This window comes from Elephas maximus, chromosome 2 (genome assembly GCF_024166365.1).
Source record: "Elephas maximus indicus isolate mEleMax1 chromosome 2, mEleMax1 primary haplotype, whole genome shotgun sequence".
Lineage (NCBI taxonomy): Eukaryota > Metazoa > Chordata > Mammalia > Proboscidea > Elephantidae > Elephas > Elephas maximus.
In genome coordinates this window covers 83,691,893-83,717,260 of record NC_064820.1, presented here as the reverse complement: position 1 = coordinate 83,717,260, position 25,368 = coordinate 83,691,893, and the positions used below count along the sequence as shown (strand labels likewise).

Here is a 25,368-nt window from a genome sequence, read left to right as displayed (position 1 = left end):
GGCACCTCTGGGTGGACTTGAACCTCCAACATTTTGGTTAGCAGCCAAGAGCGTTAACAATTTGCACCACCCAGGGACTCTATGCACAGGGTAGATGCTCAATAAATATTTTCTGAAAGAAAGGATAAATTACTGTATTCCATGGAGGAAGAATTCCAGTCTTTATAGTGTTCTCATCAGTGGAACCTCTTTAAGGGAAGTGAGAATGAAGAGACCTCATCTCACATACTTTGGACATGTTATCAGGAGAAGGACATTATGCGTGGTAAGGTAGAAGGTCAGTGAAAAAGAGGAAGACCCTCAGTGAGATGGATTGATATAGTGACTACAGCAGTGGGCTCAAGCATAACAATGATTGTGAGGATGACACAGGACTGGACAGTGTTTCATTCTGTTGTACAGAGGGTCACTATGAGTTGGAACCGGCTCCATGGCACCTAACAACAATAACAACAAAGTAGGAAAACAGCCATAGCAGGGAAGCAGATGGCTGATCCAAGCCTTGTTGGTCTCTGTCAGATGCAGACAAAGAGGCCAGTACTGTTTCTGTTGGATCCTGAATGCTGTTGACATCACTCATCGAAGCTTACAAGAGTGGAGGGGATGAGTGGAGTGCAAATCCAGGGCCTTCTCTGCTCCCGTTGGTGCTCTTGCAGCAGCTCACACTGCCTTGCCAGGCCCTGGCTTCAGCGGCTTTAGCAGCCCAATAATTATCTCCTGATCAAGGGAGGCAGGGATATGTGTGGGAATCACTCTTTAGTAACAAATATTTCTTTTGGAAAAGCCCCAGAAAGCTGCTAGCTTTCCCTCAAGTGTTCAAAGGCTACCCCAGGACTGACAGGCTAGTTTAATCGTATTAATACAAGAAGATCCCCAGTGCAGAGAGAAGTGTGATACAGGGAATTGCCGGTCTTGGAGCTAGAGCTCCAGTTCCAACGTGTAAGTGAAAACACTCTCCATGGAGAAGCTGAGTCACCCGGGAAAGGAAATGTGGTGCTTCTTTCCAGATCCCAGGATGCCTGCTGGTGTTTTCTCTGAGGAGGCTCTTTATCTCATCCTTGTAACATGTGAGCAGACACAACTAAATAAGGACCTAGATGTTCGTTCCTCCACTCATGCTTGCACACAGTCCCCCTTCCCTTTGACTGCTCAGGAGAAAAGGCCCCTTTTTAGTGCGGCCTAATACAGAGCTGGAGCCCTGGTGGCACACTGGGTAAGAGCTTGACTGCTAACCAAAAGGTTGACAGTTTGAATCCACCAGCCACTCCTTGGAAGCCCTATGGGGCAGTTCTACTCTGTCCGATAGGGTTGCTATGAATCAAAACTTAGTCGTCGGTGATGGGTTTTGGGTTAATACAGAGCTGATGCCTGACAAGCAATTCCCACCTTGGGTACAAACTAGCTGGGTAAACTGAGTCAAGGAAATAAACTTCCATTTTCTCATCTATGCAAAGGGGCGCTCAGATGAGATATTATCCACAGCTCTAACATTCTTTATTCTAGAATGATTTTCTCCTAATTATCCTAGTTCCTTTTCTCTAAACCTTATTCGTTTACGCTGACTCTTTTTAGGGGTGTGGAGATGGCAACCACCCAGTGAAACGGAGTTGTAGATGCCCCACCCAAGCGCACATTTCCCTAAGTTCTGTCTCAGCTCTCTGCTCCGCTCTCCCCACCCTCCATCTGTCTAGTCTGTATTTATATCACTCTCACATCTCATCAGAGCTTCTTTTTTGAGCTCCAGGCCATTCATTTATTCAAAAATATTTATCAAACACCTGCACCGTGCAAGGTGCTGAGTGTACAATATACTGGTGAACAAAATAGGCATGATCCCTTCCTTTTTTGGCTCTTATATTTTTAAAGGGAGATTAAATAAACATGTAAATAAATACCTAATTACGAATTGTAGTATGTGTTACAAAAGGGGTTGACCTAATTTAATTTGGGAGATCAGTAGAAGCACTCTGAGGAAGTATAATTTGATCTGAGGCCTGGGAAAGGAGCTAGCCAGGCCAAGAGTTATCACAAGTGTTCTAGGTAGAAGGAGCAGCAAAGGCAAAGACCCCTGCTGCAGGGAAGGACTGGACTGGACTAACAGCATAGTGTGTCCGCAGAACTGAAGGAAAAGCAGTATGGTCGGAATATACTAAATGAGGGGAATGGTGTGAGAGGACACTGGAGAGGTGACGGATTATTTGCTGTGACAAACCAAAAGCTCTTAACAGTTCAAATAAGATAGACATTCATTTCTCACTCATGTAAAGTGCAAAATGAGTATTCCTGAGCAGTATACAGCTCTCCCCCAATAAGTGTCTCAGGAAGCACAGCCCCTCCATCTTGTGGCCCTTCCAAGGCTAGCATGCTTGTCTGCATGGGAAGTTGTGCACAAGAGGGTTTTCTGGGCCTGGGCCTGGCAGTGGTGTGCCCACTTCCACTCACATTCCACTGGCATACACCTAACTGCAGAACCTGATTGGATGGTAGTCCCAGGAAGGAATATAGCACATCATGCAGGGCCTGTGGGCCATGCTGTGGAGCTCTGGTGTCATTCCCAGTGCACTGAAAAATGTGAAGTGAAATGCACCTGCATCATAAACCTATGCATGCAATTGCTTCTGTCATGCAATATGCTTAAAACCAAACTAATCCTTCCCCTGAAAAAGTAACATTCTTCTCATTGTTTTCATCTTCTTTCCCTGATGGCCATGCAGGGCTGGTGGTCATTTTTGCTGCCTCACTTTTTCCTGCTCTATTGGTCGTTAGGAAACCCTGGTGGCGTAGTGGTTAAGAACTACGGCTGCTAATCAAAAGGTTGGCAGTTTGAATCCACCAGGCGCTCCTTGGAAACTCTATGGGGCAGTTCTGCTCTGTTCTATAGGGTCACTATGAGTCAGAATTGACTCGATGGCAATGGGTTTGGTTTTGGTTTCTTGTCATTAGGCTTTTCCCTCCACCTCCTGGGCCTGGACTGTTTCAGTACTTGCACAGCTAGACTCTTTGGTTGGTTTCTTCCTCATCTGATACAGAATACTTATTTATGATCTTACAATGTAGAATATTCCCTCCCAGTGGTCATAAAGAGCATTTTCGCAGTATTGAGTCGTATGGGAAACTTAATAATCAGAGTACAGTGAGCATGAAGCTGAATCTTTCTAAAGTATGTCTTTCACCCCTGCTCAGAAAATGTCACTGGTTTCCAATTAGCTACCGAAAGAAGTTCTAGGCTCTAACTTCTATGGTTTAGGGGAAACTGACTCAACCCATCGTTTTCAAAATGTTCTCACCCTGTCCTCCTCCTGCCAGCCAGCTTTCCAACTATCCTCCAAAATCCGTGGAGCCTTGGTGAATTCCTCCTCATGTCATTCACCTCTGCCTGGGCCACCCTCTTTCTATCCATCTGCCTCTCTGAGTCCTACTGATCCTTCTATGCACACCCTCCCCACCTAGGTTCCCTTCTCTGGGAATCCTTTCCTTACCCCGCCCACCAGCAATAAGCTTTCTGTCTCTGCCGTTCTGTAGCACTTACTCCCCAAAGTCTTTTGCACAATGGCTTATGTAAATTCCAGATGCTCCATTAATGCTTAAATTATGTCTCACCACTCCTTTGGCATTTATCATGTATTGCCTGATATTGGTATTTATCTGTCAATTCATTCTAAACTTCTTGAATAGAGAGACTTTTCCCAATATCAAAAATAGTACCAGGCACATCCTCAAAAAATTTTTTTAAATCAATTAATTAATGCTTTTCTATTTATAATTCCTGTGACACCTTGCTCAATCTTTTGAACAAAGCAGATGCTCAAAAAACTCTTGTTGAGATGCTGTTGTTGTTGTCATCATTTTAACATAAAATCCCTTCTAAAATGCAAAGTCTTTGTCAGTTGTGGGAGGATGCTTTTGTTGGGAATTCTAGCCCCAGAGGGAGGCCAGTGGGTGACATATTTGGTGAAGAGCAGAGACTGTCAGCAACTCTTTACCCGTCTGTAGGCAGTTTCCTACTCTGCTTCCTCTGCCCACTCAGGCCGACCCTGGGTTTGTCATGGAGTGTTCAGTTGCTAAGATTCCCACTTTGCTCTCCACAACCCTTATTTTAACCAAGCAAGCGGTTGCAGGGGGTAGGAGTGTTGCCAGGGGTGGGGGGCGGTATGTCTTTTACATTTTCCATGTTACCAGGATTTTTTATGTGACAAACCTCTGCTAGAGCCAGGAGAAGACATCAGACATCAGACCAACCAGCGAAACTTTCAGAATATATCCTGGCTTTGTAGGGTATTGTCCTCTAGTAAAGTGAGTCCCCGATATGATAGTAGCCCCTCCATTTCATTTCCAAATCTACCTGATTCTAAACATTCCTATTCGAATCAGATAGAAACTTCAGTTCTGTCTTGTTTATTGCCCCATCTTAATTAGTTTTCCACGTCCGGGTCTCAGAAGTGGAGTTTTGCTGTACACGTCTTCCCTCATGTGAGCAGGTTAACACTGCAGGAGGGGAAGGGGAAGAAATGGGTAGTAATATTTAGGGTTAAGTCACTCCCACCTGCTTTGAGCTTCAAAATGGCAGGGCAAAGTCACTGTTAAGGAGAGAGTTTTGAAATTTCCATAGTGGGTTGGCCCACACAGATTCACATTCCGCCCTTTCTCTGAGTCATTTCACGGATGTGTGTGAGATATCTAACATCAGCGATCCTCGGCGAGCACTTTGGGATTATGGATGTGAGAGTTAATAGGGGTTGTTAGGGTGAGGACTGCAGCTTCAGGAATCTCAGGATATCTGTCTGTTGGATTCCATAATTGTGCTGCCAAATTCACATCAGCACCTAAAAATTCATGAACATTAAGGCGAGCGTGTTCTGGAATCAAACCTCTTCAAAGCTGATCTGAAGAGCTAGTGGCACCTGCTGAATATTTTGCTCTCTCACAATGAGTTGTAGATCAGAGAAACCCTCTTTGCTTACTGTCTCAGATGTGCTTCCAGTTTTCAGTGGAAAGAGAGATCGTGCTCTGAACCCTAGTTCATATGAGACTCTGATACTTCTCAAAATATGAAACATCCTTAGTTTCAGCTGAGCTGCTGCCAAGAACGGGAGGATAGAAAAAGTCTCAGATATTTGCTTTTTTACCTTTGGCAAGCAGTACCCTGTGGCCCTCATTTCAGTGATTACAATAGCATGCCGGGGTTTGGGGACTATGGTATGGCAGTGCCGTGGAGGGCTATCATTGGAAGGGTGCCAATAGGCTTCAGTTTCCTGGATTGTAATTGTTGTCGGTGTTACCCTAACGTGGGCTTCCAGGGTCGCGAAGGGCGGTATCACCAAGCTGCGCAGGGAAACCAGGCCCATCCGACAGTCATCATGGGTTGATTCAGTGGGCAGGGCCCCCTTTCCAAGTTAAGTATTAAATTAGCCTTATTTCATCCCTATCCAAAAATGCTTTCAGAGCCTAGACACGTCTTTCCTGCACACTGGAATATGAGCCACACAGCACAGGAAGAGTGTGGCCTTCAGCAAGGCATTTTGAACCATGAGGCTGTGTGGTTGGGATTTCACTAAATGCCATGTTGGGGGGCGGGGGAGTCTTTATTCTTTCATCCCCAGCCAGAGAACAGACGACTCAGCCCAGTCCATGCTCATCATCTCAATCATAGGCTGAGGAGGAATATTTTTGGTTATTTTCCCTTTTTTTTTCATACACACAGTACCTATTTATAGCTATTTGCTGACGGACTCTACCAATTACTTGAAAAAACTTGTATTTAGAGGGAGACAGACTAAAAATGTGAATTCAATGGAAAGCCACAGTTCTGCATTCGATTAGCCTGTTGTGAGGCAGAAGCCCAATGGAGAGGGTGGTTGCACATGAGTAATGATGTCAGAACTGGAAATGACTGTTATCACATTAATTTGAGGATGATTAGAGAAAATACACACTCTTTTATCTGTATTTGTTATATTGGACCTCACATTCATGTTTATCATGGGCATTGTATGTTACATGCTGTAAGGATATAACAAACCCCCACTTTTCATTTCCCTGCCACTTCTGTTCTGACACCAGCTGCATAGGCAGCACTTCTTCCTCTAATCCTACCCTCCCCCCCGCCCCGCCCCCAGCACTAGGTCAGTGAGCACAAGTTAAAGGGCACAGTCCCCAGAATGACAAGTCTGCCTAAGACCTCAGGCAGCAGCAGGAAGCTTGGAAGTCCCCAGGGCTCCCCTCACTCTGACCTGCTGGCTGCACATGCAGGGGTTCCCTCTATACCCTCATGAAACCAACCATAAGGTTAGGGGTTCCCAGCCCCCTCACTTCTGACCTGCTGGCTCCCAGTACTCCCTTGAGTTCAATAATTTGCTGGAATGACTCACAGATCTCACAGAAAGTGCTATACTTATAATTACAGTTTTATTACAGCAAAAAGAATGCATAGGATGAGGTCTGGGAGGGTTCCCAAAGTGCTTCCATGGCCCAAAAAGTAACATGCTAGTCTCCCACATGCATCAATGTCTTTCACCAACCAGGAAGCCCAGGTAGCTTCCATTGCCAAGCTTTTATTGGGGGTCTTGTTATATAATTCAAGCTCTAGCCCCTCTCCCCTGAGGTTGGTCCATATCACAAGGTGATCATGAGGCTGAAATTACAGAGTGAGTTTTTCTGGCCTGGCATCTCATTAGCATAACCTGTTAGGTTAGGTGTGATCTGGAGCCCTCATCAAAGACACTTACGATTACTGGAAAAAATCTAAGGTTTTAGAGGTTGTCTCTCAGGAACCAAGGGCAAAGACCAAATTCTTTGGGTAAAGTAATGTAAACCTCATACATGGCCAGTAAGACTGTTGTCTCCACAGTCATCAATGACACCCTATTTGCCAAATCCAGTGCTCTCTTTTCCGGCATTCTCATACGTATTTCTCTCTCTTCAACGTTAACCAGTTTCTCTTTGGAATATTTCCACTGACTTCTGTAGCACTCTTCTAGTCTAACTCCTCCTCCTCTGTGTTTTGGGGGCTCCTTTCCCTCTGTTTTGCCTTTCAGTGTTGGTTCTGCCCAGGTTTCCATCCCCTGTCTCTTTCTCTCTACCACTTTAATTACAGCAGGAAGAGCTGGAGACAGTGCACCCAGCTTGGGACTCCAGGACACTGCAATGCCTATGGGACATCAGAGGAGAGTAACTGCCTATGGACACTATCTTATAGGCAGTTATTTATACAGGATTTTTCTGAGCCCTGCCCCAACTCCTTACCCTGGTTATGGGGCTGAAAACAGTCAGAGTTGCTCATGGGAGCAGCAGGAAGATTACAGAGCCAGAGAGAGTACTTAAACTGTTTTTAGAAGAGTTGGGTTGGGGAGATGAGCTGAAGAGGTTGAGTCTGTTTTGATAGTCAAAGCCAGAAATAGGAGATGGATATCTAATTCCATATTTACAAGTGCAGGAATGGAGCATGATGGAAGGTGCAGTGCATGAATGAGGGAAGAAGTCTAGACTTTGGCCACTTGGTGCCTGGGCAGGTCAGCCTGGGTTAGAGACACAGCTGTGTTAGAGATTAAAAAAAAAAAAAACAGTTGCCATTGATTCTGACTCACAGTGAACCTCTAGAACAGAGTAGAGCTGCCCCACGGGGTTTCTAAGGAGCAGGTGTTAGATTCAAACTGGCAGCCTTTTAATTAGCAGCCTGTGCTCATAACCACTCTGCCACCAGGGCTCTGGTTGGAGATTAGGCACAATTGTTTGGGCAAGAGTTAAGATTGTGGAGTCTAGCATATCCAGGGGAATGTTGAACATAGAACCTTGGAGGATAAACAGAAGAAGAAAAAGAAATGGAGGCTGAAAAAGAATGTCAAAAATAACTAACCCTATTGAGCATTTTCTCTGTGCCAGGCACTGTGCTAATTGCTTTGCATGTATTTTCCCATTAGAGACTGAAAAGGAGGGAGATATCATAGGGAGAAGAAAACTTTTGAGACGTCCCCTCTGCCTGGAACATCTTTGCCATGCTTTCTTTACCTGTCACATTCATTCAGTCCTTTAGGGCCCAGCTCCCAGGAAGGTTGGTATCTCCTTTGGAATTTCCTAGCACTTCGTACATTAATTCAGTCAATAAATGCTTATTCCACTGTTTTAGAATTTATGGTCTTTTAGCATAATTATTTGATTATTACCTGCTGGACTCTAGCTTATTCATTTTGAAGATTTAATATCTGGCACATAGAGTGATCAGCAAAACAAATATCTGCTCTGTAGGTGAATGAATGAGTAATGTATAAGAGGTTATTTATTCAGATTCAATTTAAGCCAAAGTATGTTCTTCAACCCACCTCAGAGAGAAATGGCTTAATTTACTGGGAGGGTCATGAGTTTGAGGACTCCTTGTATGGTTGTTTTCTGTTGTTTCAGCTTACACTGTTCAATTAACACTCCCAGCTAATGTCAGACATTAACCAACTGTTGAAGTTCTCTGTAACACAAGCACATTCTCTGGATACTTATTATACACAATTCAATAATGATTAACATTTGAACTCTATCTAGGCTGAGCAAGCCACATCAAAGCTTGTTTTTCACTAGGACTTTTAAAATATCAAATATGGACTGAGTGAGTAGATGTTAGAGAAACTGACTTTGTAAACTGAAAATCATAAACTTAGATTCATTTGAAATATATCATGTGAAGTGCACATAGAAAAATTATGAGCATTTTTATTTTTCCCTTGCAGCTAATAAATAACAGCTGTAATATTCCTCCTCACCTTTTTCTGATTAGCTTCATGTCTGGCATATTTTTCCCGACACTCCTGTTTCATGTTGTAAGGATTTAGCCAAGGACAGGAAGGATTCTAAATAAGTCGTGTGGGTGTAATAGCAAACTTGTAGTAATCAAGTTTAAATCCAGAAATAAGGGGCAGGATGAGTCTGGTGAGGGAATTTTTGATGGTGGTCAGGCCTCCCTATTTTATTCTTCTCCAGGCACAGGGCTTCTTCTGCACAGGCCTCTGAGGGGTGGGGTGGCCATGTAGGCAAGGGGCTTATGGCCCACTGTAACCCATACCCACCAACCAGCTCCATCCTCCCCTAATGCTGACATGGCTTCTCCAGGCCCTCCAGGCCCCCACACCCCTTCTGCCTCTGCCCACGTGAGTCACTGGGTTTCACCCTGGGGTCCATGGAGCCTGTGGAGTCCTTTGGAGACTGTCAAAGGTGAACCAAGATGGAGGTTCACTATATAAGATTTGGGGAGTATTTTGCCACTCAGAAAGTTTGAAAACCACTGCCATAACAAAATTGTGTAGTTCCAACAACTATTAATTTAATAATAATAATAAATCATAATAGTTAACATTTTCTGAGAGCTTATTATATACCAGGGACTGTGCTAAGGGCGTTCAATGTAATACCTCATTTAATTCTCGCCAAAAAACAAAACAAGATCACTGAGATAGGTACTCATTTTACCTGTGAGAAAACAGAAGCTAAATAAAATGCCCATGGCCATGGAGCTGTGTAGTGGGGCTGGGATTTGAACCCAGGCAATCTGACTCCCAAATCAGGGATCGTCATATCACTGCTAATACTGCCATAAATTAGCTCTGGTAAAGTAGTGGAGCTGCTCAAATAACTAAAAATAATGCAACAAATGTTTACAAAGTAGCTAATTTTTTTTTTTTTAACTAGATGCTGTCCAATTGATTCTGACTTAATTGCTACCCTATGTATGTCAGGGTAGAACTGTGCTCCATGGAGTTTAATAATGCTTGAACCCTAGTTACTCTGAGTTTCACTTTATCCCCCAGCCTCAACGGCCTCATCAAATTCTGACAAGCAGAGAGGCAAATAAATAAGGGTTGTTGTTTTGTGCCCTTGAGTTGATTCCAACTCAGAGTGACCCATGTGATGGAGTAGGACTGCGCCACATAGGGTTTTGTAGGCTATAGCCTTTACAGAGCAGATCACCACGCTCTTTCTCCCACAAAGCAGCTGATGGATTCAAACTGCAGATCTTTCAGTTAGCACCAGAGCACTTAACCACTGCACCACTAGGGCTCAAAGCAAAAAATGGCTTCTAAATACTCCCCTGAAAGGCCAGGCTGATACAGCTTCCTTCTTCCCCTTCCTGCCCCTTTGTACTATGTTCTCTTGTCTCCACTCCTTCACTCCACCTCTTTTCTTCCTTTCCTGTTTTCTCCTTGTACCTTTATTGTTCTGCTTTTCTTTTCCTCCTGCTAGATTCTTCTAGCTGTTATTTCTGCCATAAAGCCAGGACAGGTTACTTCTCCTCTTACTTCTACCCTAGACATGCTATCTCCTCTCATTACTCAGTGTTAGTTACCTGGTCTCAAAAAAACATGTTACTTTATTTCATGCATGTGGAATTGAAGACTATTGAATCCATTTTTTTCCCAAAAAATGGTTTATGAATTAGAATTGCACTTTTGAGTCAGGGCCCCTGGAATTTTTTTAAACAGGGCTGTAACACCAGGAATCACAGACCGATCCATAAAATTACTGGCAAGCAAATTTAGAATCCACTATGGAAACCCTGGTGGCGTAGTGGTTAAGTGCTAAGGCTGCTAACCAAAGGGTCAGCAGTTTGAATCTGCCAGGCACTCCTTGGAAACTCTGTGGGGCAGTCCTACTCTGTCCTATAGGGTCACTATGAGTCGGAATCGACTTGACAGCGCTGAGTTTGGTTTTGATTTTTTTATAGCACCTGGAGTCCTGGTGGGACAGTGGTTAAGTACTTGGCTGCTATCCTAAAGGTTGGCAGTTTGAAACCACCAGCCACTCCTTGCTTGGAAACCCTATGGGGCAGTTCTACCATGTCCTATAGGGTCACTGTGAGTTGGAATCTACTCAACAGCAACAGGTTTGTTGTTTTGTTTTTTTTTAATATAGCACCTGTAGCTTACTGCAAGCCTGAGAGACAAAGTCTCATGGGATGAGGTTGATTCCAGCTCTGAGGTTAGATGTTTCAAAAACTCCTAAAGAAATGTTTATCCAAAGTTAAAGGTACAGCAGGAACTGAATACCTTGAGGATTTCTGGTGTCTAAATGTATAGATACTACAGAGCCTATTACATCTGTGCCTCTGCCCTGATCGCTTTTCTTACTTTACATCCTCCCCCACAAACACACCCCATCCTCACCCAAAAAAAAATCTTTCTGTCTTCCACTCAGCTTTCCAGTTTCATCTTAGACATTATTTCTTCAGGGAAGTCTTCACTTTCTCCCAGACTAACCCAAGTCCCCACCTGTGTTCCTAGAGCTCCCTGTCCTCTGTCACAACAGTCATCCTACTTCATCAGTATTATGTCCCCAGCTGGTAGCACTCGCTCAATAAACATTCGTTGACTGAGTAAATGACTATTTCTGGAGGTACCATGGCCACATACTTCAGGCATTTCCCACCTCTTCACTCTGTCCTTCCTTTTCCTTTCTAGACTCTGATTCTCCAGCAAACAATCAGGAAGAGATTTCTGTTTGTTTCTCGGCTTCTAAAATTTGCTCACCAACCAAGAACATCCATGCTCATAGACATTTGATTTAGCTGTAACATCAATTTCACATAAAAATGGTGACTAGAATAGAAACTACCTGTTTCTTCCTGTCCCTACTATCTGTATAATAAATGTGGAGATGGAGAAAAGAGGTTTGTTTTCAATTATTAAAGAGGTATTTTAAGGAAAGAGTGCTAAATGTCTTCTGAATGCTCACTGTAGACAGAATAAGAGCAATGGGGTGGACAATACAGGGAGGCAAACTTGACAGCTTTCTGATTGCTATCGCTGCTCATCCATAGAATGGGCTGTCTGGTGACCTAGGGCAGTAGCTAGGTCAGGTCCATCACAAGTACAATCAATGCTGCTGCTCAGGTGATGATGGCAGGTCATTGAATGTGGCAGCGGCCCAGCTGCCCATGTTGTGCCAGGGCTGGGCTGGACTGGGCTCAATGAACCAGAGTTAGATACTTAGGTGACTACAGGGGTCAGTGATTCCAATGCAGAGCCAGAATTGGGAATCCCTATTCTAGTTCATTCTACTTTCACAACTTTGGCCAGGTGGTTTAGCAAGTAGAAATTAGGTATTACTACACTTTCCTCCCTGTAATTTTCCAATCCATACCTTGTTTCTTTGACAGCTGGCTCAGCTCTTACAGTCATAACAGGATTCGGCAATTGGTCACACTTTGATTTTGATGGCTATCAATCAGAGGCCATGGGTTCAACCTAAATTGCAATGATTTCTTTCATTTGGTTAATCAGTTTTGTCTGTATGCCAGCCCTATGGCAACTTCTGTGGGAATTCAGAAGATCTGTAAGTGGGATTTCTATATTTGCAGTGCACAGAACCCTTACCATACGTATGATCTTATGCCATCCTCACACTCATCCCGTGTGGGAGGCATTGTTTTTATCCTCATTTCACACACAAGGAAATTGAAATCCAGAGTTGTTAGATGATTTAATGAGATAATAAAAAGAGATTATTATCAAGGCTCCTAAAATGCACAGTGATTAGTTCCTTTTCGGAAATATAGAGGAAAGGCATACAGAATGCTACAGCTAAATTCTTAAATCCAGCTCTGTGAATTCAGCTTTGGAGCAGGGAGGGCCCTATGTAAGCTGTTGGGGGCTTTTTTCATCTCTGAAAAGGAAGCAAATAGGGTCAGTAGAGGGGTAGCTTGGAGTGCGGGTGTTCTAGCTAGTGTTTCTTGGGGAACTATTTTTGGAGAAAAATTTTTGTTTTTAGATCCACAATGATTTTTAAAATCAAGAATCAAGACAACAATGAACACATGTGTAACTGGGTATGCAATTGCTTACCACACAGCGAAATGAGAGAGCAGACTCAGCCTAAGCCCACAGTAATTGGAACAAGTAAAAACACGAACAGAGTGGAGATTTGATGCACATATGTGCGGAGGGTCCCTCCAGATGCAGCCTGACCACTCTACGGCCTAGAGAAGGACACATGGCGCCGGGCAGCCAGGCTCCAACTGGCTGGCACAGTGCAACCCTTAGTAACTTGAACTTCACTTTGAATTTGCAATGCGTTGACTGCGAGGGAATAAATTTCTCTTTGTTAAAGCCATCCACTTATGGTATTTCTGTTATAGCAGCACTAGATAACTAAGACAGATGGCTTCAGCAGTGGATTTTTCAAAATATGTAGCAAGTGATACCCATATTATAAAACTCTTCCAGGAAATAGAAAAAGAGGGAACACTACCCAATTTCTTTCATAAGACCAGCATAACCTTGATTCAAAAACATTACAAGAAAGGAAATTATAGAGCAATTTCTGCCTCAAGCACAGATGTAAAAATCCTAAACAAAATGTGAATCCAGCAATATAGAAAAGGATAAACATCATGACTAAAAGGAGTTTATTCTAAAAATGCAAGACTAGTTTAACATTTAAAAATAATAAATATAATTCATTATATTAAAGAATAAAGGAGAATAATTATATGATAGTCTCATTATATGAAGAAAATCATGTAATAAAATGTAACGCCCACTTATGATTAAAAAAAATTAGTAAATTGGGACTAAGAAGGAACTTCTTTAATCTGATAAAGTGTATCTACAAAAATCCTATTGCTATCATACTTACCAGTGAATTATTGAAAGCTTTTCTTTCCCCCGAAATCAAGAATGGGATAGGAATTCCTACTGTCTCTACTTTTATTCAAAATTGTACTCTATCCAATGCCATAAGGCAAGAAAAAGAAATGAGGTGTAAAGATGATATAAGCAGAAACAGTTGTCATTATTTGCAGATGCCATGATGGCATACATAGAAAATCCAAAGGATCTATAAAAGATTAGAATTAACAAATGAGTTTAGCCAAGTCACTGGATATGTGATCAAGATGCAAAAAAAAGTCAATTGTATTTTTACACACCAGCAACAGAGGAGCGAGCCCTGATGGTACAGTGGTTAAGCGCTCAGCTGCTAACCAAAAGGTCAGCAGTTTGAACCCACCAGCTGCTCTGAGGGAGAAAGATATGCCAATCTGCTTCCCTAAAGACGACAGCCTTGGAAAACCTATGGGGCAATTCTACTGTCCTGTAGGGTCGCTCTGAGTTGGAATTGACTCAATGGCAACATGTTTTTTGTTTGTTTTTGTTTTTTTTAATACCAGCAAATATTTAGAAAATAAAATATATTTTAATACCATTACCAAATGTATTGATCAGGGACACAGTAGATAGATCCTGATAGAAAGGGAAAAAAGTATGGAACAGAATTTCAAATTCCCAAAGAATCCAGACTTACTGGACCCATTGAGCCTGGAGGAATCCCTGCGACAATTGCCCTGAGATACTTTTCAAACCTTTAAACTTTTGTTTTAAGTCATCTTTAAGCAAAAACAAAACAGTTTAGCTGAAAAAGTAAAAAATGTCATCCTTAAGTATTGTGCTTTAAAAAAAAAAAATTATATGAGACCAAAGGAACAACAGTAACTCTAGAGCATAGAGGAGAAATTTAGGGGCAGTGGGTCTAAATTAATGAGGGTAAAACAACTAGAGCAGAAATAATGAGAATGTTGACACAATGTGAAGAATGTAAGCAATGTCCCTGAACAATATGTGCAGAAATTGTCAAACGGGAGCATGTTCTGATGTGTATATTTTCACCAAAAATTAAATTTAAATATCACTTTAATATAAAGAACATTAGCCAACTTGGAGTATATCCAAGAAAACATGGAAGACTTCTTTCTACATAGAAAACTATAATACATTATTTAAAGAAAATATAAAAGACATGAATAAATGTCGAGATACACCATGTACATGAATTGTAAAACTCAATATTTTAAGAAATCAGTGCTCCCAGATTGACCCCTAGATTCAGTCCCACCCTACTGCCCTGGACAATGCAGATGTAGAATGTTTCCATCATTGCAGAAACTTCATTTGGACAGCACTACTCTAGAGACCCACCCACCTCATCTGGAAGTATGGTTTTTTACGGTCAACTCTCTCTTATTAGCAAGGCCTAAAGAAAAAGCAAAAGCAGGGCTGGCTTCTTTGTGGCTGTACCAGGCCTAGAGCAGAGTTGGACATGCACAAAGTTCTCAGTGAATAACTGCAGGTTTTCAGGTTCCCCTTCGTGAAACTGTAGCGCTTATTCAGCCAAACTTCTGCCACCCAGCCTCGGCGGTAAGAGGCCCAAGTTTCTCTAGTCCTAGATCTTAAACCCACTTTTCACTTCCTCAGGTCTCCTGTAAAAAAGACAACGCTGCTCGTCCCAATTACCTCATGGGCTAGGGTAAGGAAAATGCCAATAGTGTAAAAGGACTTTGAAAAGTCAAAGAGGTGATGATATAAACGTAATCAATTACAATCATTTTGTGCTCAAAAATAAGCCATGGAAAACAAAATTAGGAAAGTACATCTATAGCCCTAAAATATATGCATAAAAAATAAAAGCAGTTCCAATCTAGAGATGGCATTTAGGGATTGTCTACTGCTTTAGAGTCTTGATGCCCATTTCCTCCTCCACAGAATCCACATGAGAGAGTTAACTGTACCAAAAAAAAAAAAAACTAACCCATTGCCCTGGAGCCGATTCCGACTCATAGCGACCCTACAGGACAGAGTAGAACTGCTCCATAGAGTTTCCTAGGAGTGCCTGGTGGATTTGAACTGCTGACGTTTTGCTTAGCAGCTGTGGCTCTCAACCACTGTGCCACCAGGGATTCCGTTAACCGTGCAGGAAGCCCAAATTCGGTCTCCCTCCACCCTTTCCTCCACCCCTACCCCTCTGGCCCCAGCAGGGGGAGGCAGGGCAGAGGTTACAGGAGGAACAGCTGCGCTTTGGCTGTAGAGTATAACATGCATGCAACATGGGAGGGGGTGGGGCTTTTCTTAATGTATATACAGACCCCTTCTGTGAGGGACCCGGGTCAAGAGGCACTGAGCAAGGGAGGGGTCCATCTACCCCCTGGCTGGGAGGGAGTGTCACTGCAGGTGAATAGGAAAAGAATAACCTTTTCAATAAAGAGTGCTTGGTCAGTTGATAGCCCTATTTAAAAACAAAAACAAAAAAAACCTCATTCCTTATACAAAAATTACTTCTAGGTGGGTTTTAAATTTAAATGTTAGAGGTTGTGAGATTTTCATACAACGGAATACTATCCAGCAATGAGATAAGTGAAGTACTGGAAACAACAACATGGATGGACCTTACAATCTCATGGTGATCAAAAGAGGCCTGAAATAAAGAGTACATACTGTATGATTTCATTTATACACAGTTCAAAAGCAGACAAAAACTAATCTCTGTTTAAAGTTAGGATAGCAACTACCTTTAGGGAGAAAAGTGTAGTGATTGAACGCCGGTTGAGAGAGGTTTCGGAAGTCCTGGTAATGTTGTTCTGTGATTAGACTGGTGTTTACACGGGAGAGGTCACTGTTCATCAAGCCTGTACCTGTGTTTTGCTCACTTTTCTCCATGAAATTGTTTTTTAAAAATTTGAATAGGCAATTTTTTTTTTTAAGCCTGACAGTATCAGGTACAGTATATGGGAGGGCCAGTTAGTATGCACGTTGTAAAGTTGGAAATGTGTGCACCTTACAAATGAGCGATTCGACTTCCAGACACATACCCCAGAGAAACTCTTGTACATGTGCAGAAAGCAGATAGTTTATAATAGAAAAAAAAAATTAAAAACCTAAATGCTTATCAACAGGGGAATGGATAGATAAAATGTGGTATGTTTATAAGGGGAAATACTAAGCAGTTAAAAGGAATATATACATTCATAGTCTCTAAAAAACACAATAAAATCACTGCATTGAGTCAATTCCGACTGATAGCGACCCTATAGGACAGAGTAGAACTGCCCTGTAGGGTTTCCAAGGCTGTAAATCTTTGTGGAAGCAGACTGCCACATCTTTCTCCCTCAGAGCAGTTGGTTGGTTTGAACCGCCGACCTTGCAGTTACCAGCTGAGTGCTTTAACCAGTGTTCCACCAGGGCTCCTTAAAACACACACACAATAATGGGTGAAAAAAGCAAGTTGCAGAATATGTAGAGCATGACACATGTATACAAGTTTTTAAAGTAAAAAACAATACTATATATTATTCCTTCACACACAGACACATATACATTACTGTATATTACAATGGCTGAGGGATACGCTAAATTCATGACAGCGGTGGCCTCTGGAGGAGTGGCTGAGGGCTCTGGGACTGAGAATGGGGACAAAGGAGACTTCCACCTCATTGTCTTGTTTCCTTTATTTAAAAAAAATACAAATACGACAAAATGTCAATATCTGTTAATTCTAGGTGATGGCTCACAGGGTGTTAGTTATAGTATTCTCTTTGTTTAATTTCTCAAAATTTAAAAAAAAAGTAAATAAAGTTGAGATAAGAGCATCTTTCATTATTAGTCTTCTTTGTGTAGTATTTATTGTTTAGGTATTTGATGTTCCTGTTTGTTTTAAGAAAAAATGTATATAAGTATAACTGAGATAGCTATGTTTCCTTTTTTTGTTTATGTTCACAAAACATACTTGTTTTGTTTATCCAAACAGGGTCTTTATACAAACTTATGAGCAGACAATCATGAGGCTTCACAGTTTGTATATTAAGAATGTATTTCCTGTGATAGCCATCCTCAGGCACCTTAACCACTAGAAGCATCCGTTTGTATTGGAGCCAAAAGACATACAAACAGGAAGAAGTCAGAAAGATTTTCCTCTGTGGTGCTAATGATTTGTTGGTTCATGATTGTTAAGACTGAAAGTCTGAAACCACCGATGTTTACTTGATTACTCTCTAGCATGTCTCTACCATGTTTTTTCCCAAAAGACTGACAAAGAACGGGGCTTTTTCACCAATGACCATGCTCCTGCCTTCTGCATTAAGACCAGGAGGAGCAGAGAAGTCCTGCTTTGGTGGGTACGGGTGCTCTCAAAGCCTTTTCTAAAAGAAAAACAGATGAATTGACCACCTTGATGGAGCCTGTACTTGAACAGACATATCATATACTATGGCTATTAATTTTTGAGCTGGTAGTTTAGCAACATTTTTAAGTGTTCCCAAGATGATTGCTATAACCATATTTGAAAAAAGATAAATATAGACTTAAAATAGACTAAATACTATACAGCTAGGTCTTAAGCTATGGGTTAGGTCTTAAGCTGAGGTTTTTACATATGCATAGACAGAAGGGTGAGGAGGGGACCCGCCATGGCTTGCCCTCAGGTTTCCACGGAGTCTTTGACTAGAGTAGTGTTTGGCCTTGCTGGTGCACCTCACTCATCCCTCTCTACCAGCAGAAAAGAGGAAAGTTATCCAAACTAAAGAACTGAGCATGCTGTCTTTAAATGTTTTTATACCCTTACTGGTATGTGTCACAAGAAAACTCGTTTGTTTAATTTTGGAGCCAACGTGTCCACAGGATGTATATAAGCTCTGCTATGCTCTTGGCTGTGTGCTCTAAGGGACGCCAGAGATTGTCCAGCAAGATTACTGACAGGTGGCCAAGTGTTTCTAAGTTAAAAAAAAAAAAAAATGTTGCCATTAAGTCGATTCTGACTCATGGCAACACCATGAGCTTTAGAGTTGAGCTGTGCTGCATAGGGTTTTCAATAACTGTAATCTTATGGAAGCAAATCACCAGGCCTTTCTTCCACAGTGCTGCTGGGTGGATTCCAACCTTCAACCTCTTACCTTCTGGTTAGTAGCCAGGCACAAACTGTTTATACCGCCCAGGGAAACCTCTTTCTAAATCCAGGGACGATTACTAGTGAATCCTCTCTGCTGCAGATTTGAAGCTATGTTCTTTCTAATCAACTGTATCAATAATAAAGGCAATATTTTTAGTTCCATGTGCTTGGCCTCTACCTCTCAACCAAGGTCGGATTACTTAATTTTGTAGGCTCCAAGATTAAGTGAATGCACAGCAGATGGTGTGCGGTAAGCACCGTAACCACGCACTTACATTTCTATTGGGTAACACATCCCTGTGCTCTGACATATTGGCAGCATTATCATAGGACTGGCCTCTGCACTCAGAAAAATCAGTTTTTCAAACTTCACATAAATAGTGAAGTACTAGATTTCCAATTTCTTTACTGGTAAGTACTGGTAAGCACACGTTTGCCTTGCTTATTGGGAAATCTACCCCTACTCTCAACTGGCTCCAAACTCAAGAGAGGAAAAGGAATAGGTGTTAGTTATTGCTTCCCTTAAAAACATATGATCAACTAATATAAGACCTTAAGATGATAAAATTAATGCACTCTCTATATAAAAAATAATATACCAACCAATAATTTGGACACAATTTATTCTTACATACAGAATTGCCCTGTCTGAATAGTTAACTGTGAGCTTTGCTCACTTTTAGATTTTATAAATGTGGTTTCAAAAAATAAATATACGTACTATTTTTCATGGCATGCTTGAACTCTCATATTTTGAAAGAGACCTGATTAAAATGTACATTTTATAATTAGTCTATTAGCTACATAGGTGTAAGTACATACAGAAAATGTATTTATTTTATTTGAACTTTTCTTAACAATAAAACAAAACAAAACAAACCACCCTGCTGTAACAGAACACTGTTCTGCATACAGCAAGCCGCACGTTGGCAGAGCACAGTGATTTTAAGGATGAATTAGTGTTCTAATCTCTTTGGGATTTCCTTTTATATTTGTGGTGGTTTATGACTGACATTTAATGTAACTATAGCTTTCTGTTTATATTTAATAAAAGATTCGTTTCTGTGGCAGGATACACATTTGCACTCCAGTGTTGAATAAAAGCTACTGTTCTACAAGAAGGATGTAAAATGCTAATTTATAATGACACGTTCCAATAACAGCGATCTAATTCTCCCAAACGATTTCTTCTCAGGTCCTGGGAACAGCACAGCTCCAGCAAAGGGTGATTCTTCTTTTCCAGACTACACAGCCTTCAACACATCTTTCCATGCTGCAATCAGACACAGAAACTGGAAGCTCCTGACGGGCTATCCAGGTAGAATGCCTAGCTTAGCAAACTCCCCTCCTGTAGCCGGCGAGGCAGGCTATGTCCTCTGAGCAGGACCTCAAGTCTATCCATGCTCCTGGGCCTATTTCCCTCAGCCATTTTCCCGGAAAGTGAGGACATTATCACTCTAGCTCTAACCACTCCGCATCTCCTGTTGTCTCTATTCCCACCTCTTCTTACTTGACCCCTCAACACTCCAAAGCCAGACCAACTCTCCTAACTCCACTCAGACACCTGGATATTAAGTTGTCTTTAAAACCTTTCATGACTCCTGCTGGTATGTGTCACAGTAAGACGACTCTTTGTTTGAGATTTTCTTTTCCTACTTTTAAGACTCAGCTTGTTCCCAGTCACACAGCCTCCATTGTTGGGATGGATGGTCCGAGTTTATCGTTACAGGCTTTCCCACCAGAACGTCAGGAGGAGAAAACGGGAAGTAGTAACTGCCCTTTTACAAAAACATATCTCTGGGGCTGCTGAATGAGGAGGCTGCGTTCAACCTACTGGTTCTGACAAAAAAAAAGAGGGGGGCGGGAATTAAATGTAGGGACATGAGAAGAAGGAATTCCATCCACTCTGATTGTTTGTAGAAAATGAGGAGGTCAGATATGCGTGTCTATCAAGGCGCAGCACATCTAGCTAGCAAAGAGAATCTCTAAGAGCTACACCCTCAATCAGTGGTGCAACTGGGGGAGGAGGTTGCTTCCCTGAGCATTCTCTAAAAGTGACGTCCTTTCAATACTTTTTAAGTATGTGGTATAATGGTTAAGGCTGCGATGCAATTAAGCAGTACTTTTAATGGGGGCGGAAACCCTGGTGGCATAATGGTTAAGTGCTACGCCTGCTAACCAAAAGGTCAGCAGTTCAAATCCACCAGGCGCTCCTTGGAAACTCTGTGGGGCAGTTCTACTCTATCCTATAGGGTCGCTGTGAGTCGGAATCGACTCGACGACAGCACTGGGTTTGGTTTGTTTTTTTTTGTTAATGGGGACACTGTTGGCATCTGAGGCAAGACAGTCCTTCATTGTTTGGGATCATCCCATGCATCCAGGATGTTTTAGCATCCTTAGCCCCGACCACTAAATGCCGATAGCACCCCCCCGCCCCCGTCATTGTGACAGTCAACCATCACCACCCTCCAACACATACATTCCTGGGTGCACCTGGTTGTAAAGTTGTAGATATGAACAGTTAAAGCACCAGAGATGGGAGTCTGAGACAAATGTAGAAATGGTAATCAAAGGGCTGCATCTTTTTTTACTTGCCCACAGTCCAGCTCAGCCTTTACCCCCAGACTCCCTCTCTAAAGCTAGAACCTGCCTACGATGCTTCTCCCCCAATAAACTGTTTTATGCCTTTGCCAGGTTGTGGTTACTGGTTCCCACCACCATCTCAATCCAATGTTTCTGAGATACCATCTTTGGACCCACCAACCAAAACTCTCTGGCTCTTTGATATTGAGCAGGACCCTGAAGAAAGACATGACCTTTCAAGAGAGTATCCCCATGTCATCAAGCAACTCCTTTCCCGGCTGCAGTTCTACCACAAACACTCAGTGCCCGTGTACTACCCTGCGCAGGACCCCCGCTGTGACCCAGAGAGCACCGGTGCATGGGGCCCATGGATGTAAGCTTCCAGGCATTTGGGGAAGACTAGAAAAATTTTTTATTACAAATTGGACCTTAGGCCTTCATTCATGTGACTCTCATCTCATTTGTTCTCCCAACCTGGCTTCACTTCGTCTTTCTCTTGCTCCTAAACAGGGCTTGAAACCCATTCATACCCCTGCTGAGAATTTTCAGTTCTAACAAGGTACCAACCAACCAAAAACGAAACCCAGTGCCATTGAGTAGATTCCGACTCATAGCAACCCTATAGGACAGAGTAAAACTGCCCCATAGAGCTTCCAAGGAGCGCCTGGTGGATTCGACTGCCAGTCCTTTGGTTAGCAGCCGTAACACTTAACCACTACACCACCAAGGTTTCCAACAAGGTACCAGGTGATGCTAATGCTGCTGGTTAGGGAGTAGGGACCAATTCTGAGAGCCACTAGTAGAGCAATTGTTCTCAAATTTTATTATACGTAAGGATCACATGGGGATTTGTTTAAATGTAGATTCTGATTCATTCTGATCCCGGAGTGATTCTTATGTATAATAAATTTTGAGAACCCCTGCTATACTAGTGGTTCTCAGAATTAGTCCCTACTCCCTAACCAATTTCTTAGCAGGGGAATAAACTGGAAGGAATTGGTTTGAAGCCCTGCTCCTAAATCATCCTGTGGTATCTAAGTTCAACTCCTAATGCATTTAAGAAGCCAATAAAATATGGAACAACCCTGCTGTTGGCTGGGGCATGTATGTAGAGGAGAGAGTGGCTGGGTTCATCCCCTTTTTCCTGAGCTGTGGGACAGCTGAGAACTTGACTTGAAATAGGAAGTTCTAATTGAGTCCCAGAAGCTGAAGCAGCTGGTTCTTTTTGCCTCACAATTCAGACATTAGATTTCCCTTCTGCCAATAGCTGGGTTTTATTGGAATGACTCGTGTTTCTTGTAACAAATGAAGGGAGCAGACAATTGTTAATGGTTCTATTGGCCAAGGGTTCTCCCTGTCTGTGAGAGACCATGTTCAGGCGTTCCATGGGAATAACCCCTCTTGGTTCACCCTCAGTCCGTCACTCTGTCCATACCATAAGGCCCATTTTATTGTTAAAGTCAACATGGCAATGTATCTACACCTCAGTATTGGTTTCTACAATAAAGAAACATTTTTTTGTTTGTTTTTGTCCCAAATTGTTTTTTTTTCTCCAACCACTGCTCATTTTGTCTAGACTTCTTGCCACCCCCAACCACCTATGTCTCTTTTCCTGCTCTTCCTTTTGACTCAGGTGTCCTGTGCCTAGAAAAACTGCTATGCCTCTCAACCTTGAGCGCAACTGATTTTAGGAGCACTGCTGAACCTTGCCTTCCTTTTGCCCCAAGTAAACCATGGAATTGTGACACAAACCCAGGTTGTTGAAGCTGGTACCTTGCTTGGGGTGGTGGTTGAGTCTGGCTCTTTGAAAGTGCTTGTGCTGGGCATAGAGGAGGGTGAAAAGTGATGCTTGGGTCTGTGTCATTGTTCAGTGAGATTATTTCTAAACTGCATGGAGTCTGTAGCCTGACTGTGACTGCATCTCATAATATATTAAGAGGAGCTGTTACTCCCTAGTAGTGAAGACAAACTCCAGGAAATGATGCCCTGAGATGGTGGAAGTGGGCAGTTTGAAGAAAGAAATGGCCGGGGTCCAGGATCCTGAGCCTTGTGTAAAAGTGAAGGAGGCACATTCATGTTTTGTTTTTCTCTGTTTTCCTCCTATGTTGAGGTTTCCAAGTTGGGGAGAAAGGATGCACAATTTGACCTGTAAACTCTCAGTAGCGGAGAACTATAGCATCTTACTAACATGAATCAGTCTAGACTAGATCCAGAGAGTGTCAGCCTTAGAGGAATATTAACAAAAACCATGCTCTACTCTTTCCTGCAGAAGTGCCACTGTTTTGTCCACTGTTCATCATGAATTCCTAAAATAGTGCCTGGTGCATAGGAGGCATTCAGTGCTAGTTTTTTTGTTTTTAATGAAAACATGGACAAGTGACTTAATGAGACAGCCTCATGCCATGAAAGATGCTAGACCAATGAGCTGAATGTAGGGTGCCACAGTGTCCTTCAACTGCCACTTTTCTGTTCTCAAGCTGCCCTCCTGGGGTAAGAGCATAGTTTTCATAGCTGGACTCCATAGCAAGGTTGTAATGTCTTTTCGGGGTGGGGGGGGGAGGGGCAAAAAAGAAAATATGCCTGACCTATTGATGCATTGCCATCGAGACAATTCTGACTTATAACGACCCTGTATACCTACCAAAGGTAATCTTTTGTCTCCTTTCCCCTAGGAGGCAAGAAATAAAAATATAAACTGTTCCTCAGTTCTATTTTCAAAGGACACTAAAGCCACCAAATAGCATTATATAGGTCATGGTATAGCCATTGTTTTATTCCGCAGCAATATTTTCTGATCAATACTAACCATATTTGTGCCCATTCCAAAGAAAGGTGATCCAACAGAATGCAGATATTCTCAAACAATATCGTTAATATCACACACAAGGAAATATTTGCCGAAGATCGTTCAAAAATGGTTGCAGTAGTACATGGACAGGGAACTGCCAGAAATTCAAACTGGATTCCGAAGAGGGTGTGGAACAAGGGATATCATTGCTGATGTCAGCTGTATCTTGGCTGAATGCAGAGAATACCAGAAAGATGTTTACCTGTGTTTTATTGACTATGCAAAGGCATTCTACTGTGCAGATCAGAACAAATTATGGATAACATTGTGAAGAATGGAAATTCCAGAACACTTAATTGTGCTTGCAGAACCTATACACAGACCAAGAGGCAGTGTTTGAGAACAGAACAAGGGGGTACAGCATGGTTTAAAATCAGGAATGGCATCTGTCAGGGTTGTATGCTTTAATCATACTTAGTCTGTATGTTGAGCAAATAATCCAAGGATCTGGACTATATGAAGAACAGGGCATTAGAATTGGAGGAAAATTCATTAACAACCTGCAATATACAGATGACACAACCTTGCTTGCTGGAAGTAAAGAAGACTTGAAGCACTTACTGACGAAGATCAAAGACTACAGCCTTCAGTACGGATTACACCTCAGCATAAAGAAAACAAAAATCCTAACAACTGGACTGATAAGCAACTTATGATAAATGAAGAAAAGATTGACATTGTCAAGGATTTCATTTTACTTGGATCCACAATTAATGCCCCTGAAAGCAGCAGTCAAGAAATGAAATGATATACTGCATTGGGAAAATCTGCTGCAAGAGACCTATTTAAAGTGTTAAAAAGCAAAGATATCACTTTGAGGACTAAGGTATACCTGACCCGAACCATGGTATTTTCAGTTGTCTCATATGCATGCAAAAGCTGGACACTGAATAAGACCGAATAACTGATGCATTTGAATTATGTTGTTGGCAAAAAATATTGAGTATCTGATGGAGTGCCAGAAGAATGAAAAAATCTGTCTTGGAAGAAGTACAGGCAGAATACTCCTTAGAAGTGAGGATGGTAAGACTTCGTTTCACGTACTTTGGACATGTTATCAGGAGGGACCAGTCGCTGGAGAAGGACATTATGCTTGGTAGAGGGTCAGCAAAAAAGAGGAAAACCCTCGGCGAGATGGCTTGACACAGTGGCTGCAACAATGGGCTCAAACACAGCAACAACTTTGAGCATGGTGCAGGACAGAGTAATGCTTCACTCTGTTGTACATAGGGTCACTATCAGTTGAAGGT

General features: G+C 42.2%; 1 protein-coding gene across 4 annotated transcripts in view; it reads left to right on the top strand.

Annotated features, from left to right (window-relative positions):
* Window positions 1–22,793, top strand: part of ARSB (arylsulfatase B) — a 211,130-nt gene extending 188,337 nt beyond the window's left edge. For all 4 annotated transcript variants that reach the window (XM_049866402.1, XM_049866374.1, XM_049866382.1 and 1 more), the window contains 2 exons: window positions 19,883–20,005; window positions 21,382–22,793. In XM_049866402.1, the coding sequence (XP_049722359.1) occupies window positions 19,883–20,005; window positions 21,382–21,647 (389 nt within the window). In that variant the 3' untranslated portion in view covers window positions 21,648–22,793. The remainder of the gene's footprint in view (window positions 1–19,882; window positions 20,006–21,381) is intronic.
* The last annotated feature ends 2,575 nt before the right edge of the window (window positions 22,794–25,368 follow it).